The sequence below is a fragment of the Poromitra crassiceps genome (genome assembly GCF_964638095.1).
Source record: "Poromitra crassiceps genome assembly, chromosome: 19".
NCBI classification, from domain to species: Eukaryota; Metazoa; Chordata; class Actinopteri; order Beryciformes; family Melamphaidae; genus Poromitra; species Poromitra crassiceps.
Genome location: NC_139646.1, coordinates 10,529,023 through 10,547,071, shown reverse-complemented (window position 1 = coordinate 10,547,071; position 18,049 = coordinate 10,529,023). Strand labels below are relative to the sequence as shown.

General features: G+C 47.4%; 1 protein-coding gene across 1 annotated transcript in view; it reads left to right on the top strand.

Annotated features, from left to right (window-relative positions):
* Nucleotides 1-18,049, top strand: part of dclk2a (doublecortin-like kinase 2a) — a gene marked incomplete at both ends in the record, with an annotated part of 91,748 nt that overhangs the window by 2,498 nt on the left and 71,201 nt on the right. The window contains one exon of the mRNA XM_083655770.1: nt 10,233-10,573. Within this exon, the coding sequence (XP_083511896.1) occupies nt 10,233-10,573 (341 nt within the window). The remainder of the gene's footprint in view (nt 1-10,232; nt 10,574-18,049) is intronic.

The following is an 18,049-nucleotide window of genomic DNA, read 5'->3' as shown; positions in this document are numbered from 1 at the left end:
GGAGACACAGGCGGGTGAAGCAGCAGTGTAGTGTCTTGTCTTCCAGCTGGAGACACAGGCAGGTGAAGCAGCAGTGTAGTGTCTTGTCTTCCAGCTGGAGACGCAGGCGGGTGAAGCAGCAGTGTAGTGTCTTGTCTTCCAGCTGGAGACACAGGCAGGTGAAGCAGCAGTGTAGTGTCTTGTCTTCCAGCTGGAGACGCAGGCAGGTGAAGCAGCAGTGTAGTGTCTTGTCTTCCAGCTGGAGACACAGGCAGGTGAAGCAGCAGTGTAGTGTCTTGTCTTCCAGCTGGAGACGCAGGCAGGTGAAGCAGCACAGTAGTGTCTTGTCTTCCAGCTGGAGACACAGGCAGGTGAAGCAGCAGTGTAGTGTCTTGTCTTCCAGCTGGAGACACAGGCAGGTGAAGCAGCAGTGTAGTGTCTTGTCTTCCAGCTGGAGACACAGGCAGGTGAAGCAGCAGTGTAGTGTCTTGTCTTCCAGCTGGAGACACAGGCGGGTGAAGCAGCAGTGTAGTGTCTTGTCTTCCAGCTGGAGACGCAGGCGGGTGAAGCAGCAGTGTAGTGTCTTGTCTTCCAGCTGGAGACACAGGCAGGTGAAGCAGCAGTGTAGTGTCTTATCTTCCAGCTGGAGACACAGGCAGGTGAAGCAGCAGTGTAGTGTCTTGTCTTCCAGCTGGAGACGCAGGCGGGTGAAGCAGCAGTGTAGTGTCTTGTCTTCCAGCTGGAGACACAGGCAGGTGAAGCAGCAGTGTAGTGTCTTGTCTTCCAGCTGGAGACACAGGCAGGTGAAGCAGCAGTGTAGTGTCTTGTCTTCCAGCTGGAGACGCAGGCGGGTGAAGCAGCAGTGTAGTGTCTTGTCTTCCAGCTGGAGACACAGGCAGGTGAAGCAGCAGTGTAGTGTCTTGTCTTCCAGCTGGAGACACAGGCAGGTGAAGCAGCAGTGTAGTGTCTTATCTTCCAGCTGGAGACACAGGCAGGTGAAGCAGCAGTGTAGTGTCTTGTCTTCCAGCTGGAGACACAGGCAGGTGAAGCAGCAGTGTAGTGTCTTGTCTTCCAGCTGGAGACACAGGCAGGTGAAGCAGCAGTGTAGTGTCTTGTCTTCCAGCTGGAGACACAGGCAGGTGAAGCAGCAGTGTAGTGTCTTGTCTTCCAGCTGGAGACGCAGGCAGGTGAAGCAGCAGTGTAGTGTCTTGTCTTCCAGCTGGAGACGCAGGCGGGTGAAGCAGCAGTGTAGTGTCTTGTCTTTGTTTACTCGCCCATCTCATGGACAGGGAGAGGGGACATTACTGCACAGCTCAGCAGTCTGCATCCATTGATTGAGGACTGCTGGGGCCTTTTGTGTGGAAACCCAATCAAGCACCATTCACACGTGAGCCTCTTCTAGCTGGATGGGCTTACTGAGTCGAGTAGTCCACTGGAACTGCTGCGCTTGTGGAAGTGAATGCAGAGAAGCAGCGTGTTTAGGAAGAGCTTTGTCGTTCATGGCGTGAATATGCAGAGGTGCACAAAAAGCGGACTGATAAACAAATTCTATAACGGCCCTCCCGAGCCAAGGGATTTACCGTTCCGTCGGGAGGAATTAAGCCTTTTAAGTTTTTTTTTATGTCCTAAGTGTTTGCAAATATATGATAGTGTAGCCGACATTAGTAGCTAATTTCTTGCTGTATTGAAGTCTTGTACTCGGTAACGGTTTGTAATGAGAATCGGTCGCCTGAAAACAGAACTTTGAGAGTGAAGCACACACGCTTAAACCTCATAGTGAAAATATAGCACATTTAAGTAAAAAAAACTTTTTGCAGAGAAAACGTCAGGTTTTTTTAATGATCAAGAAAAACCTCATCGTTGAAAGGAGAATGTTTTGGAGTTTTAAACCATTTTGGATGATAAGGTACATTGGCCAGCATCATGATAAGTATGCATAATGTATAGATGAGATTAATATTCATTGAGTATTAATTCAGACATCTAGGAAAGACCATACATTCGCTATTTGCATCTGAGAATCTCAAGGGGTCACTTTTCAGGCCTGATTTACCATTGTACTGATGGTGTGTGTTTTCTCTGAGTGGCAGCTGTGTCACCACTTCAGTGGGAGCAGCTGGGGTGTGTTGAACACCCCTGTTAAAGGCCATCTCATCTGTCCAACACATGTGACTACAGCCAGTGGAGAGGGAGGCTGGGCTCCCTAACCTTGCTGCTGGGGGGACGTCACACCTGAGACCCCTCGAGCCCTTGGGAATACACTTCTGTCACCAGTCGCCATCAGAGTATCAGTATTCTGTCAGTGGGTGGATGGATGGCAGTCCAGTTATATTTTGCCTTCTTTTTTCAGCCATAGCTCAGTCCCCCCAGCTGTGTCCTAGCCTCTTAATTAGCCTTTGGTTAATTGCTAGCTTAATAAAGCCAGGCACCGCGGGACACGCTGTCTCATAAGGATGTCTTGCACCGTCTCGCAAATCTTTCGCCTTCTTGACACACATCCGGTGACGAACATTTTACAGATAAGACTTTAAAGTGATAATACGGAAGATTTTCATCTAAATAAATGTCTGTTAAGTCACTATCTGATAGTGAGTTAACACAATGATGATTCAAGATTCAAGATTCAAGATTCAAGATTTTTATTGTCACTCCATGGTACAAGTATCACGTGTGAAATTCTTGTGCTGTAGGCTCCGTTTACGACATAGTACAAATATAACAATGAGTGCAAAAACAATAAGCAATAAGGAAATAAGCAATAAGCAATAAGCAACAATGAGCAATAAGGCAGTATAGTGATAAGACAGTCCGAGACAGTGGCATATTCACTGCACATAGGTGCACATGTCATGTGCATACGTTAGACGTGCTTAAACATTTTAAATTCGACGTATTTGACATACAGGTGCAAATAGCATGTACCTTATTATACCGTAAATTCCGGACTATAAGATGCACCGGTCTATAAGCCGCACCTTCAAAGGTGACTATTTTTTTCTTCTATAAGCCGCACCGGTCTATAAGCCGCGGGTGTTTTGATGTTTAATTACCATATGTAAGGCTTCGTGCACAGAGGGGATTGTCGGGAAACAGATGGCTGTTTGGGGAAGCTCCCATTTATTAACATTTCAACAAAACAAAAGTCAGGTCACTAATCCCCAGACAAAATCACACATTGTGGTATTTTTTGTTTTTTTTACAGTGCACACAGTGTCCGCGGTGTGGTGAAAAGAGGGCAAGAGAGGAAATTAAAACAGAAGTGGATTTATAGTTAGAAAGAGTGCTAAAGAAGAGAGAATTCCGTTTTTTATTTTTTTATTTTAGTTACTCACAGTACTATTGACCAGTCCAACTCAAAAGATATTCGGCAGTTTCACTTTGAGCTCTTGTTCCGCCGCTGGGCACACAGTGTCCGCGGTGTGGTGAAAAGAGGGCAAGAGAGGAAATTAAAACAGAAGTGGATTTATAGTTAGAAAGAGTGCTAAAGATAGTCCGGTCTGGTTATGACGAGTCTCGCTGGGTACAGTACGCCAAAGCGATATCCATTGACTCGATGATGCTGTTGTATGTTGCGCGTTTCTGTTGCACCAACGCGGAGAGGTCCTGCCGGGACGAAAAAGCGCGTACCCTCCCAGGTGAGGGGCTTCTTCCCCGCAGCCTGGAGGATGAGTTGACGGTCGGGCCAGCGGAGTAGGCAGATGAAGATGGCCCTCGGTGGCAGGCCGGGGTCTGGACGTGGCCGAGGCGCCCGGTGTGCCCTGTCCACCTCTGGTGGTTTCTCGCCTTCCTTCAGGTCCAGGATGTAACACAGGATTTTGCCACAAAAGCGTCCATGTCACCAATCTCAGCTCCTCTTTTACATTGATCAGGCGAATGTTATTTCTTTTACTCCTGCTGATTAAGTCATCAACCTGCGTGTGCAGGGTTTCGATTTTGCATTTTATCCATTTTCGGACTCACTGTGTTGTTTTTGTCCTCCAGTGCGCGGATGCGCTTTTCCGCATTATAAACTCTGTTCACGGTTGCCTTAGTTTCTTTAGTGAGTGAGTGGATGGACTTCTGCACGTTTTCAAACTTGTTTTCAAGCTGCTCAAAACCTCTGAGCGATGTCGGACTTAATCGATAGTGTTTCACGGAGTAAAAGTTTAGCCCAAGCGTGTATCTCCAGCCTCCAGCAGGTGAGTCATTTCCTCATTCATGGCGTGATTGCTTCGTCTTTTTCTTTCTGCTTACCTGTGTTGTGTTATGTTATGTTATGTTATGTTGTTAAAAGAGGGCAAGAGAGGAAATTAAAACAGAAGTGGATTTATAGTTAGAAAGAGTGCTAAAAAAGAGAGATTTTTTTTTTTTTTTTTTTTGGAAAAAATCCATAGATAAGACGCACCGTTATATAAGCCGCAGGGGGCAAAAAAGGCCAAAAAACGGGAAAAAAGCCGCGGCTTATAGTCCGGAATTTACGGTACATACAATTAAACATTAGACATAAGTAATGGTAGCAGCTGCAGTACGGTACGGTACGACTACTACACTATTTGTGTATGTTAAGGAGTCTTGTGGCCTGCGGGAAGAAACTGTTCCTCAAGCGATTTGTGCGTGCTTTTGGAACCCTGTATCTCCTCCCTGAGGGTAGCAGGGAGAACAGGCTGTTGTGGGGATGGTTTGTGTCTTTGATGATCTTCAGGGACCTCTTGAGGCACCGCTGGTTATACAGTTCATGCAGTTCTGGCAACTCACATCCTGTTACGTGCTGGGCCGCGTGCCTCACCCTCCGTAGCGCCCTGCGGTCCATGGTGGTACAGTTCCCGTACCAGGTGGTGAAGCCGCCAGTCAGCAGGCTTTCAATGGTGCCTCTGTAGAAGTCCCTGAGGATTTCTTTCCTTAGCCCAAATTTCTTCAGGCGCCTGAGTCCGTGTAGTCGCTGTTGGGCCTTTTTGACAACAGTGGCGGTGTGACCGGCCCAGGTCAGGTCCTGGTGGATGTTGACTCCCAGGTACTTGAAGCTGTCCACCCTTTCCACCACTGTGCCGTTGATGGTGATTGGGGGGTGTACGCCCCCCCCCCCCCTCTCCTGTAGTCCACAATGATCTCCTTGGTCTTGGAGATGTTCAGAGAGAGGTGGTTGTCCTGGCACCATTGTTCCAGGGCCCTCACCTCCTCTCTGTAGGCCGTCTCGTCGTCCCCCGAGATCAGCCCCACGACTGCTGTGTCGTCTGCAAACTTCACGATGGTGTTTGAGGTTTGAGTCGCCACGCAGTCGTGGGTGTAGAGGTCGTACCAGAAGGGGCTGGAGACGCACCCCTGGGGCGCTCCTATGCTGATGGTCAGTGGGGAGGAGGTGAGGTTGCCCACCCTCACCACCTGGCGGCGGTCTGTCAGGAAATCCAGGATCCAGTCGCACATTGCCGTGTTTAGTCCCAGATCCCTGAGCTTGCGTACCAGCCTGGAGGTTACTATGGTGTTGAATGCTGAGCTGTATTGTATGATTGAGCCTATGGACCATTGATGGAAGCCTTTGCATTTTCAGTATTGCAGCATTTATGAACTTGGTGTCTGTGGTGACACAGGGTGGGCGGAGCTAACACAATAGACTCACTCTTTAGGTTGCTGTAGGTTCACAGGGTGGGCGGAGCTAACACAATAGACTCACTCTTTAGGTTGCTGTAGGTTCACAGGGTGGGCGGAGCTAACACAATAGACTCACTCTTTAGGTTGCTGTAGGTTCACAGGGTGGGCGGAGCTAACACAATAGACTCACTCTTTAGGTTGCTGTAGGTTCCTGGCAACTCTTGTGTGAAGTAGGATAACAAGCTACTTTTTTCAGATCTCTGCTAGCATTACGGGTGGTTGCTATGGCCAAACAAACTGAGTAATGTCACATACTGTAACAGTTTGGATCTCACCTGCAATCACCACTCATCGCCAATAGGTGTCGCCCAAGAGAACAAAACCTGAAATCTTCTGTATTATCACTTTAAGTTAACTTTTGCCAAGATGATTGTCAACACAAAAGCACATTTGTGTCCATCCAAGTGTGTTCTGTGTAATGTGGGATTGTATTCTCATGTGTGTTGGTCAGCTTCAGGGCTAAGCAGCTCGCAGCTTCAGGGCTAAAGCTGCGTTCACACGACCTATTAAAGTTTTTCACTGGCATCGAGTTTACATACAAAGTCAATGCAAACGAGCGATTGAGCGTATATTCGCCCGGGAGAAAAATCGCTGGGCGTCCGAGCGACAGAGACAGAGCGATAGGGAGAACATTCGCTCGTCGCCCGAGATGAAATATCCCAACTCGAGGGAAATTACGCTGGCATCAGTCGCTCGCTGTTCAACGCTGATTGGCTGCCGTGTGAGAGCGAGTCAAGGATCACACTGGCTTGGAACAAACCGCTGGTTTATTGTGTGGCAACAAACCGCATTGACAGCTGATTGACAGGCTGAGAGCTGACATGAAGTGAAGTCTGTACTACCGGTATAGAGCTTGCGTTAGGAGCACGCTGATAGGCTTAGCTTGTAAACAACTACGGTGGCTCGTAGTGGACAAATATCATGACATTGCGTAACATTATAGCCCCCAGATGTCCGTCAATTATTGTGCGTGTTGACGAGCGATTTAAACAGAGCGACAGAGCGATTCCAAAGGGTTGAATCGAGCGACAGAGAGAAAAATAAATATCTCGGTGTGAACACAGCTTAAGCAACTGTCTCTAATGAACAAGGCCCAGACTGTGAGAATGTCACACAGATTCAAAGATACAGGTGCATCGTACATCGTAGCTCTCATTGGCAGAAACACACATGTCCAAATGAGCTTGAGCAGTATGTCATTGATTAGTATGGTCTTTAGGATCTGGTGTATAATGCTTTGCAGGATATTGGCACTGCTAAGCTGGTCTCCTTGCTCGTTAGACATCTTACTAATATAATCAGGTGGTCAGCGGTTCCACGCGGCGCACAGTTGCTCAACAGTCGAGCGGGCGAGACCGTTGCGTTCACCTGCGACCTCGAGGGAAAACCGACGAGGCACGGTAGAAATAAGCGCTGCCAGCGAGGGATGCTTGAAAGGAGCATGATATTCCTTTGAATTATAATATGCTACTTATGTTTTTCAGTTGATCAATTTGTGTGTTATCATCAAAGCTATGCTGTTCATCTCTTTGCAAGTCCATCAGTGAGAAAGTCCTTGATCTTTGTCTTCTGGCCCACTCCTCTAGATCACTTGAGAGACAGCAGATCTCACTACAGCAGAATGCAAACATAGCATTATAATCTATATGAGGCTGCTGTTTCGGTCAGTTGTTCTTGGACTCTCCGGCACTTCTGAACGTAGCAGTAAGAGGAGAGTCTCTCCCTCAGCTTTTCACTCTCTTTCTCAGAGTGAAACGGTTATGGCCGCGGAGCACACACACATTTTCTGATCCAACACTCAGCCTTCAAAGCAATCACAGGACATTCCTACTGCGGTTTTATTTACCAGCAAAGCCCTGGCCTGTATTTGTCACATGACTTTGTTGTTAAGGGGAAACACTTGCTTGTTAACTGTTAGAATGGAATGGCGGGCAGAAGAAAAAGCTTTGCTTGGAGGAAGGCCAGTGTGCAGCAGCTGAACAGCTGACAGGGAGAGGAGACAGTGTTACACTGGCGTGCCCTCTGAGTGTGACAGAGAGAGGAGACAGTGTTACACTGGCCTGGCCTCTGAATGTGACAGAGAGGAGACAGTGTTACACTGGCCTGTCCTCTGAATGTGACAGGGAGAGGAGACAGTGTTACACTGGCCTGCCCTCTGAGTGTGACAGAGAGAGGAGACAGTGTTACACTGGCCTGTCCTCTGAATGTGACAGGGAGAGGAGACAGTGTTACACTGGCCTGCCCTCTGAATGTGACAGAGAGAGGAGACAGTGTTACACTGGCCTGCCCTCTGAATGTGACAGGGAGAGGAGACAGTGTTACACTGGCCTGCCCTCTGAATGTGACAGAGAGAGGAGACAGTGTTACACTGGCCTGCCCTCTGAATGTGACAGAGAGAGGAGACAGTGTTACACTGGCCTGGCCTCTGAGTGTGACAGGGAGAGGAGACAGTGTTACACTGGCCTGGCCTCTGAATGTGACAGGGAGAGGAGACAGTGTTACACTGGCCTGGCCTCTGAATGTGACAGGGAGAGGAGACAGTGTTACACTGGCCTGGCCTCTGAATGTGACAGGGAGAGGAGACAGTGTTACACTGGTCTGCCCTCTGAATGTGACAGAGAGGAGACAGTGTTACACTGGCCTGGCCTCTGAATGTGACAGAGAGAGGAGACAGTGTTACACTGGCCTGCCCTCTGAATGTGACAGAGAGGAGACAGTGTTACACTGGCCTGGCCTCTGACAGGGAGAGGAGACAGTGACTAAGTTTACATGCACACAATATTCCACTATTATTCGGAAAATGACAATATTCTGAATTTGATAAGGGTCATGTAAACAGCATATTCCAGACACCTGGGTTATTCCAGTATTATTCAGGTTTTCGGAGGATTCTTTGATCATGTATACAGCGCATTCGGAATATGGGTCTCAATCAGGGTTTTTACCGCAGTTTGCGACGCATGTTGCCTGTTTGTGGCCAACTGATGTGTGCTAGAAAGCGCTAGAACAGGCGATATAATCATAATAATCCATCATCTCTGGCATGCAAAAAGATAAGCCGACATTTCTGATCGGGAGGAGATGAGAAACATCGATTTAAAGAGAGAGAGAGTAGCCTATAGTGCCCAGTGCCCACGGAAGTCCACAATGCTTCTGAGCCTGCGAGGTAATAACGTAGGCTACTAGCCAACTTTTTATGAAGTTTATGATGAACTTTTTATGGGCGGCTTTAGCTCAGGAGGTAGAGCGGGTCGGCCAATGACGCAAGGGTTGGCGGTTCGATCCCCGCTCCCTCCCAGCTGCTGTCGTTGTGTCCTTGGGCAAGACACTTAACCCTCCTTGCTCCCGATGGTGTGTAGGCACCCTGCGTGGCAGCCTGCCGCCATCGGTGTATGAATGGGTGAATGTAGACTATCTCTACTGATTGTAAAGCGCTTTGGATAAAAGCGCTATATAAATGCAGGCCATTTACCATTTATGAAAGACTTGGGTGCGCAACACCAAACTTTTCAGCAGCAAGCTCCTGAAATGGACCAAGTGATGCTCGTAAGAATAGTGCTGCTCTGTTTATTCTCAACAGAAGAACTCCGCGGCTCCGCCTACCTGCATCTCTTCTCTCTCCCCCCCCCCCCCCCCCTGGATTATTCATTTAGTCGGAATATTGTCATTTTCCGAATATGGGCAAAAAGCGTAATATTGTGTGCATGTAAACGTGGTCACACTGGCCTGCCCTCTGAATGGGCCTTTTTGTTCCACTGAGGAATGTTAACTCTTTGTTATCCATTGTGGAACTGATTGGCTCACTGCCGCAGGATGAGTTTTTTTTTTTTTTACGGCGCATACCGAACACATAAGCTGGGATCTTTTTCTAGTGCTTTACAGTATATTGGTATATGTAGCCTATAGTCTGCAGTGCACACGCCTTTCCCCCATACAGTACATAGGCAGTTCCTAAGACCATCTCTTGCCAATGGAATGGATCCATGTTTTGACTGTCATTTCTAAATAGCATGAGGCTATGTGCACATTCACCCTAGTGCTGCTGCAGGATAGAGAAATATCATATACAAATCGGCATAATGCTGCTCCAGGACATGTATTCATAGTCCACAATGTTTTTGATCGTCCTTTCTCCCTAATAGTACTTGGCTATTTCCTGTCCCGATCATTGCTCCACTCCCTCTGTCGATCTGGGGAGAGTTGTAGACTAGCACATGCTTCCTCCGGCTCCATGTGCAGTCACCAGCTGCTACTTTTCATCCGACAGCGACGAGTTTCACCGGCAGGACGTATCAACGTGGGAGGATCACGCTATTTCCCCCTAGTTCCCCTCCCCCTGAACAGGCGCCCTGACCGACTAGAGCAGGCGCTAGTGCAGCGACCAGGACACCTACCCCCTAATCCGGCTCTCCACCCACAGACGCGGCCAATTGTGCCCGTATGGACGCCCCGACCAAGCCGGAGGTAACACGGGGGGCTCGAACCTGCGACCCCTCGTGTTGGGGTACAGTAGGCGGGGGGAATCTACTGCTGCACTACCCGGAACACCCATAGACAATGTTTTGAACCGTCTTGGTCTTCGTCAGGTTCTTGACTGTCACTTCTACCATTTTCTTTTCTTCCTCCAGGTGAGAGCTACGTATGCGCCTCCAATGAACCCTTCCGCCACGTGGACTACACTAAGAACGTCAACCCCAACTGGTCGGTGGGCAGCAAGACGGGCACGTGCCGCTCGCTGTCCTCCCTCAGCGCGCTGAAGAGCGAGCAGCAGCAGCGCGAGGCCAAGGACTTCATCAAACCCAAGCTGGTCACCGTCATCCGCAGCGGCGTCAAACCCCGCAAGGCGGTGCGGATACTCCTCAACAAGAAGACGGCCCACTCCTTGGATCAGGTGCTAGCCGACATCACCGATGCGATCAAGCTGGACTCTGGTGCGGTCAAGAGGCTGTACTCTCTGGAGGGCAAGCAGGTAAGGCTAATATAACACACATGCTCTTTTTAGCTTTAAGCGCTAATAGCTTTTGCGCACCAAGTCCGTATTTCCGTCCGAAATTGACGCACTAAAAAAAAGAAAAAAGAATACAACCTCATTTGTGTCAATCATCATTGACACACCGAGTCCCGACAATTACGTCCCGTCATTTAAGTTTTCGGACGAGGTTCGATTTTCTGCGTTTTTCGCATCAGTCAATAGATTTTCTTTCGCGAGCCGCGTTTTTTTTGTTAATCTGTGTTTTCAGATGACAGATTAAGAAACACGCATACGAAAAACAATCGGACTGCGTGTGCAAAGACCTTAAAGCAGGAGTTCCTCCCGAAGCCTGACTAGCAGTACTTCATGTGCTTGTCATGTGGGGGGCGTTTAACCACAGCGCCTATATTCTAATCGCCACGCAAAACTCTTGTAAAGCAGTGAAAGGTGTTCATTCATGACAATATCTGTGAACTCAACTCAACTGAATGGCTGTTGCAGGGATTGAATTTGTGACGTTCCAGGGTGCAGCCTCTGTAACCCACAAGGTCACCCTGCTGCCGCCCACCTTCTATTCACATCACCTATTGTTCAGCACGAGATAAATAACCGCCCACCCGATAAGGAAGTTGGCTGAGGCAGTTCTTTCGTAGCCGTTCTCCAGGACTACATTACGAACGGGAGTGTCAGATGTGCATATGTGAACCAGATGGAACTGCTAGGCTGGGCTTTTCCAGCCAAATGTTTTATCTCTTAAGAACCACTGTGATCTATAGGCTTCAGCTGTGTCAGCAGTCTAGGTAATTACGCTCTGCTTAATCATCCAAACATAATTGCACGCCACAATTATTTAAACTAGACGCTAATGAATACATTTTCAAGTTCATTCGTTTGGCCAAATCCGTGAGTATATTTTCTTCCCTACCCCTATTATGTCATGCAAGAGTACAATCCTATCCATCTGGGACACATATATAGTCATGTTTCTATTTGAAATTCTCATCTGTGGCCCCCCCTGTGGCCCCCCTGTGTCATGAGATGAGGTGAGGTTGAACACATGGTGCCTTTTGTGTCCCTAATCAAAAAGATTGATGTAATTTTGCACCATCTGGGGGAGGTAAATATCTTCTAGGTTTTACATAATAGTAATAATAATCTTCATTTGTATGCCTTTTTGAGTTTAGAGATCATTCTTTAACAGTGGAGGCAAACATCCAACTCATATTAACTGATTTGAATATTTGTTCTGTTCTCAAAATATGCAAAGCACACACATACAGACAGACAGACAGACAGACAGAGATTCCTTGCTTTATAGTATGACCATGATCGATGCAGTAGCTCTGTTATGAGTGAGGCTAGGCTGCTGTGTTTCTGCCTCTCCGCTATGTTGTTGACATTCCAAGATGGCCCAGTGGACAGAAATCTATCCGTCAGTAATTCTGTCCGTTTCATGCTGCAGCTAGTGGAATTCGACACGCGCGCCGTGGGCCTTCACAGGCTCTGTACTTGTTTTATTTGTCTTTCTTGCCTAATCTAGAATGTAGCGATGATCACTGAAAATATGCGTTGTGCCGTGCCGTAAGAGCTACAGTAAGAGCTACTGAGAGTGTGACAACCAAGCTGGCTGTTTGTTCCCTGTGAGACGACAGGAATCTTCATGGGCAGGACAGGCCGGACGGGGAAATGACTCACGAGAATACTGATCCTTATCTCCTCTGACAGGGCTGGACTGTCAGCAGACCAGCCCTGGATGGTCAGGCACATAGCATTTAGTGCGGTGGACGCTCGAGAACTTGACGTCTGTGAACGCAACTCTGCTAGTGGGAATAATTGTGAAGCAATAAAGTTCAGACCTTTACTGAATGCAGTGTATTCTTTCTCTCTCTGTCAACTCTGAAAGAATGTCGGTTTGGCATAACAATTCTACTTTTACCCATGGCATTTATGGTCCATATGTTTTGCTTCTATTACCGGTATATCAAATTGAGTATGTAGGCAATGTTTGTTTGAAGTCCTGTGTCCGGCCACAGCTATGCCATTTTTAAGTGTGATTGGGCGGAAACTTTCAGGGGGTGTAAAGAGCACGACGGAGCCGAATTTTTTAATTAGGCTAATTAGCTAATGATGTGATGTCATCAGTGATGATGTCAAAAGTGATTTCATAAGGGGGCACACACACACACACACACACACACACACACACAAACACACACACACACACACACACACACACACACACACACACACACACACACACACACACACACACACAAGGAGGCATTGTGACAAGACTGGTCAGTGATATTACACACACACACAAGGAGGCATTGTGACAAGACTGATCAGTGATGTCATAGGGGCACACACACACACACACACACACACACACACACACACACACACACACACACACACACACACACACATTGATGATGTCATCAGTGATATCATAATGAGGCACACAGCCACACACAAGGAGGCATTGTGACATCACTGATGCAATAACATTTAGTGAGCAACACACAATAGGGCAGGCGAGGCCGAGCTACAGGCGAACGCACGAGATGCCTACTATCTTAAAAGACACTTAAAGTTGTTTTTATCAAAATACATTTTTACTGTAGTCTGTGTAATTATACAGTATAATGAGTAATTCTGCCTCTTGGTAATTATTGTTAAAGGTTGTTGGGGTTTGTGGGTGGGTTGATGTGTTGTACTAAAGTGAATTATCACTTGATCAATGCAGTGGCCCCTGACTATAGCTGCACACATTCATGGATCTTGTGAGATCTTGTGAGATCCATGACCAATTCAGTCCTGAATCTGTGACAAAAAAAGCCATAGTGTGTCTCTGTTTCCATCTCTGTCAATCCCTAGATCATGTTAACAGCCATACAGGCCTGGGCTGCAGAGTAGGGGATGTACCGATATGAACATTTTGTTTGATACCGATAACCGATATTAACATTGCTCTTATGGCCGATAACCGCTTTACCGATGTCAATATGATCTGTATAAAAACAAGTTTCTATGATAATCAAATGATGTACATGTAAACAACACTGTGACTTTGAAAATGTTCCCGCATTTTCTCTCAATATGAACATTTTGGCCGATAACCAATATTAACATTGCTGTTATTTTGTTCACCATACCCATACCAATATCTTAATAAATGACTAACCTCGGCCGATATCAATATGATTGCTGATCTATCGCGCATCCCTACAGTAGCTTCAAGTGCAACCTGTTCCCATGTATTCAAGTTACTTGGGTGCCTGGGGGGGGGGGGGGGGGGATCTAGTGTCCAGTTAAGCTGTATTGTTACTGTATGACCTATCCAGCTTCTATACTGATGTGCAGTAGCCACTTAGACTAATCCATTATGATTGTGAAATGAGAGAGAGAGAGAGAAGAGGCAGGGAGAACATCAGACAGACAGAATGAGAGGGAGTACCCTTCCTCCAATGTCTCAAGGGTGCGTTTCAACAAGGCAACTGCCGCTGGAAGCCTTTGTCTGCAGGAATGTGGCGGTTTGTTGGAGGCATTTGACAACATCTATGGGGATTAGCCTTTTGCTAGTAGTGAATCCAAATGGAGAGCTCCAGGGTCTGTCTGGGTGTGAAGCTCCAGGGTCTGTCTGGGTGAAGCTCCAGGGTCTGTCTGGGTGAAGCTCCAGGGTCTGTCTGGGTGAAGTGTCTATCCCTGGAATTCACACTGAATTCCCCCCCAAGCCCCCAAATCAGCCAGGCTTGGCTTTTCATCGCTGTGGGGGAAAAAAGAACTTGCAAGCATTATGCTAATAGGATACAATTGGAGTAATACCTATATACTGGTTGTCCCACCAAAATGCTTGAAGAATGTGAAAGTGGTGTGCTCGTTATATTTCACTTTCTGTATTTTTATACAGTATATCTTCAGCACTCGTGCAGTTGTTAAAGTTAAAGCCGTTTCACCAAAGCCTCCCATCAATCAAGTGGGGCCTGCCAAAATAAAACAAATGTTCGTGCCTAGATTTCTGTCTTGTCCATAAATATTCATAGCTTTCAAGGGGCGTTACGTGCTGCCGGGAACGCCCACCTGGCGGTCAAAAAACAAACTTGTTCATTCGCTGCCAGCCAAGTCGACTAGTTTCTCACGCAGTGTTTGTTCAGCCATTTGTACACACGTCTTTGCGGCCAACATTTCCTCAAAGGTAAGCTCAAGTAACGTTACAATAATGATTAAAATACCCCGTTAACGTTACTTGAGCTTACCTTTGATGAAATGTTGGCCGCAAAGACGTGTGTACTTTGATGGTAGCCATTTGCCCTCCCCAGCGACTGAACCACGTCTAATCTCACAAATCCACAACCTCCTCCTGTCTGAGTTTTCTTTCTCCGACGGCATTCTGTAAAAGCACAAGCCAGGCGTGTCTCCTCGTCGGTTTAGTGCAACCGATAGCACAACAGGTAGGCTATGCGGCACTTTGGCTGAACAAACAGCGTGAGTCGACTTGCAGGCAACGGAATGAACAAGGTTTTTTTTGACCGCCAGGTGGGCGTTCCCGGCAGCACGTAACGCCCCTTGAAAGCTATGAATAGGCTGCAGAGATGATGTGTTCGTGTGGTTAGGAAAACTGCAAAAATCTAAATATTATTCACTATTAGTCGGGCTTTGCCTCGAGCGTGATCGTAGTGTAAATGCAGCAATATGGGTGAGTCCAAATTGGAGCGCTGTCCCAAAGCACACAGCGACCCTGGCCTGTTGTGCTTTCAGGCCAACATGGATGCCAGCTAATTCTGCCACCAACATAACACCAACATTCATTTCATAATGAATTCTCTGCCCACCGAAGTAGGACGCAGGAGCAAGTCATCATTTCATTTTTCTTTTTCCCTTTTTTGTAATCAATTACGTTTTAGATCATAATTCAGCTGTATTAATTAGGGATGCTCTGATCACGTGCTTGTTTGTTTTTTCCCCCGCCGATCCCGATCGTCTGTGAACCATAATGATTAAGGACATGTGGTTTTGAGGATGCCACTCTTGAGGTGACACGTTACACAGCTCTTGTGCCATTTAGCCTCCCTAGGTGATGGCGCTCGAGTCGTCAAAGGGGTTTTTGATGATGAAACCATCAGCCATCCCTTCAGTAGCTGTCCTTTTCCTTTTCCTTTGATGCTCCTGGTCTCATCACATGCTCGTCTACAGCAATGCCTTTTAGATCAAATCAATAGTCCCCATTTATATATTTGAGCTTGATGTATGAGGCGATAATCCAATAACACGTCCTTGTTGTCAGCAGTGATGACTGAGGTCTATTACTACCAAGTAGGGGTGTCACGATACACTCAGTTCACGATACGATACGATACACGATATTGGGTTCACGATAACGATACGATACGATATTTTAACAATATTTTTTTGCGATCGATTTGTAAGTTGAGGGGGCATCCTCCACGCTAATTTGAGTCATTTCACCATTTTCATCCTCCGTGTCTGTAACGTCCCTCGTCTGTTCAAACAAAGCAATGAAAAGGAGAGGGAGCGTGCAATCAGATGCAGATCAGTGCCACGATGTTCAGCTTATTTTTCTCGCGATATGAGATTTCATCTCAACGATACATATTGTCACGTTTTGATATCGCGATATATTGTGGGACGATATATTGTGACATCCCTACTATCAAGTGAACAGGGAGGAAAACAGGATGCCTGCCATCCACACATTACTATACCGTAGGTATTGAAAATGAATGTTAATGGCTACCGTATTGATTTGAAGGCATCCAAAGGGCTTTTTACCCAGACTCCCAGAGTACTCAAGTTGTCTTCATAATGGGCATTTGCACAGAGAACATCATCACTGTCTAATAATTCTAGCTGCTGTAAGTATCATTTTAGAAAAGATGGGGTTTATTTTAGAACCTCTATTGAATTTGCAGCATTGGAAGCTCTATTGGTGCCGACGTATTTCCACGGACACCCAGTCCTTCACTTGAATGATGCGGTGTCACACTGTAGACAACGTCAATGTCATTCGGTCAAGCTGTGTGTGACGAATTAAATTATCTTCTAGTTTTTCAATCCTGTCACATGACCAGCTTGGTGTTGGTTTTCTTGGAGGACAGCTCAAAGAACATTGGCCAATGTGTCTTGCCGTACATAAAATATAGAACCTAGAAAAGTGGTAGTACCGGTATTTTGTAAACCAAGCAGTTAAAAACGTACCAAGATTTTATTGAATGTTGGGTCACGACGTAGCATTTTGTCAGAGGAGGTGGCTTTCAGATGGAGGTGCTCAATTTGTAACACATTTTTAAACACTTGTTTGCAGTCACCCAAGAAAGTGAACTATTGTAGTGCCATCCACCTTCTGATGCAACCACCCTATAGCAGCAGCCACTCACTGGTGTGTGTGTGTGTGTGTGTGTGTGTGTGTGTGTGTGTGTGTGTGTGTGTGTGTGTGTGTGTGTGTGTGTGTGTGTGTGTGTGTGTGTGTGTGCGTGCGTGCGTGCGTGCGTGTGTGTGCGCGTGTGCGTGCAATACCATCTCAGTAGCCACATAAAGAATGGCCTGTATGTTCAATCTAGACTCATATTACTCTCTTGACTCCCTCTGAATGAAATTAAGAGTCTAAATTAGAGTTTAAACTCATTAAGCCTGCAACATGATGCTTGGAGACCAGACCTGGACACCTGACAATAGAACTTGGTTGAACGGAATATGAAGCTCTTTGAATGTTTTATATGAGCTACAGCTACCCCCTCCCTTCCCCTTATAGAGCATGCAAACCCTAATCTGGATATTTCTCAACACCGACTGTTTAGGACTGAACAGAATAACAGATTGTTTTCACTTCCTCCATTCCCCTGGCCCCGCCCCCATGTGCCTGGAGAGAGTAGAGAGAAGGAGCAGGCAGACATGTCTTCCCCCGGCCCCGCCCCCATGTGCCTGGAGAGAGTCGAGAGAAGGAGCAGGCAGACATGTCTTCCACTGGCCCCGCCCCCATGTGCCTGGAGAGAGTAGAGAGAAGGACCAGGCAGACATGTCTTCCACTGGCCCCGCCCCCATGTGCCTGGAGAGAGTAGAGAGAAGGACCAGGCAGACATGTCTTCCCCTGTCCCCGCCCCCATGTGCCTGGAGAGAGTAGAGAGAAGGAGCAGGCAGACATGTCTTCCCCTGGCCCCGCCCCCATGTGCCTGGAGAGAGTAGAGAGAAGGAGCAGGCAGACATGTCTTCCCCTGGCTCCGCCCCCATGTGCCTGGAGAGAGTAGAGAGAAGGAGCAGGCAGACATGTCTTCCACTGGCCCCGCCCCCATGTGCCTGGAGAGAGTCGAGAGAAGGAGCAGGCAGACATGTCTTCCCCTGGCCCCGCCCCCATGTGCCTGGAGAGAGTAGAGAGAAGGAGCAGGCAGACATGTCTTCCACTGGCCCCGCCCCCATGTGCCTGGAGAGAGTCGAGAGAAGGACCAGGCAGACATG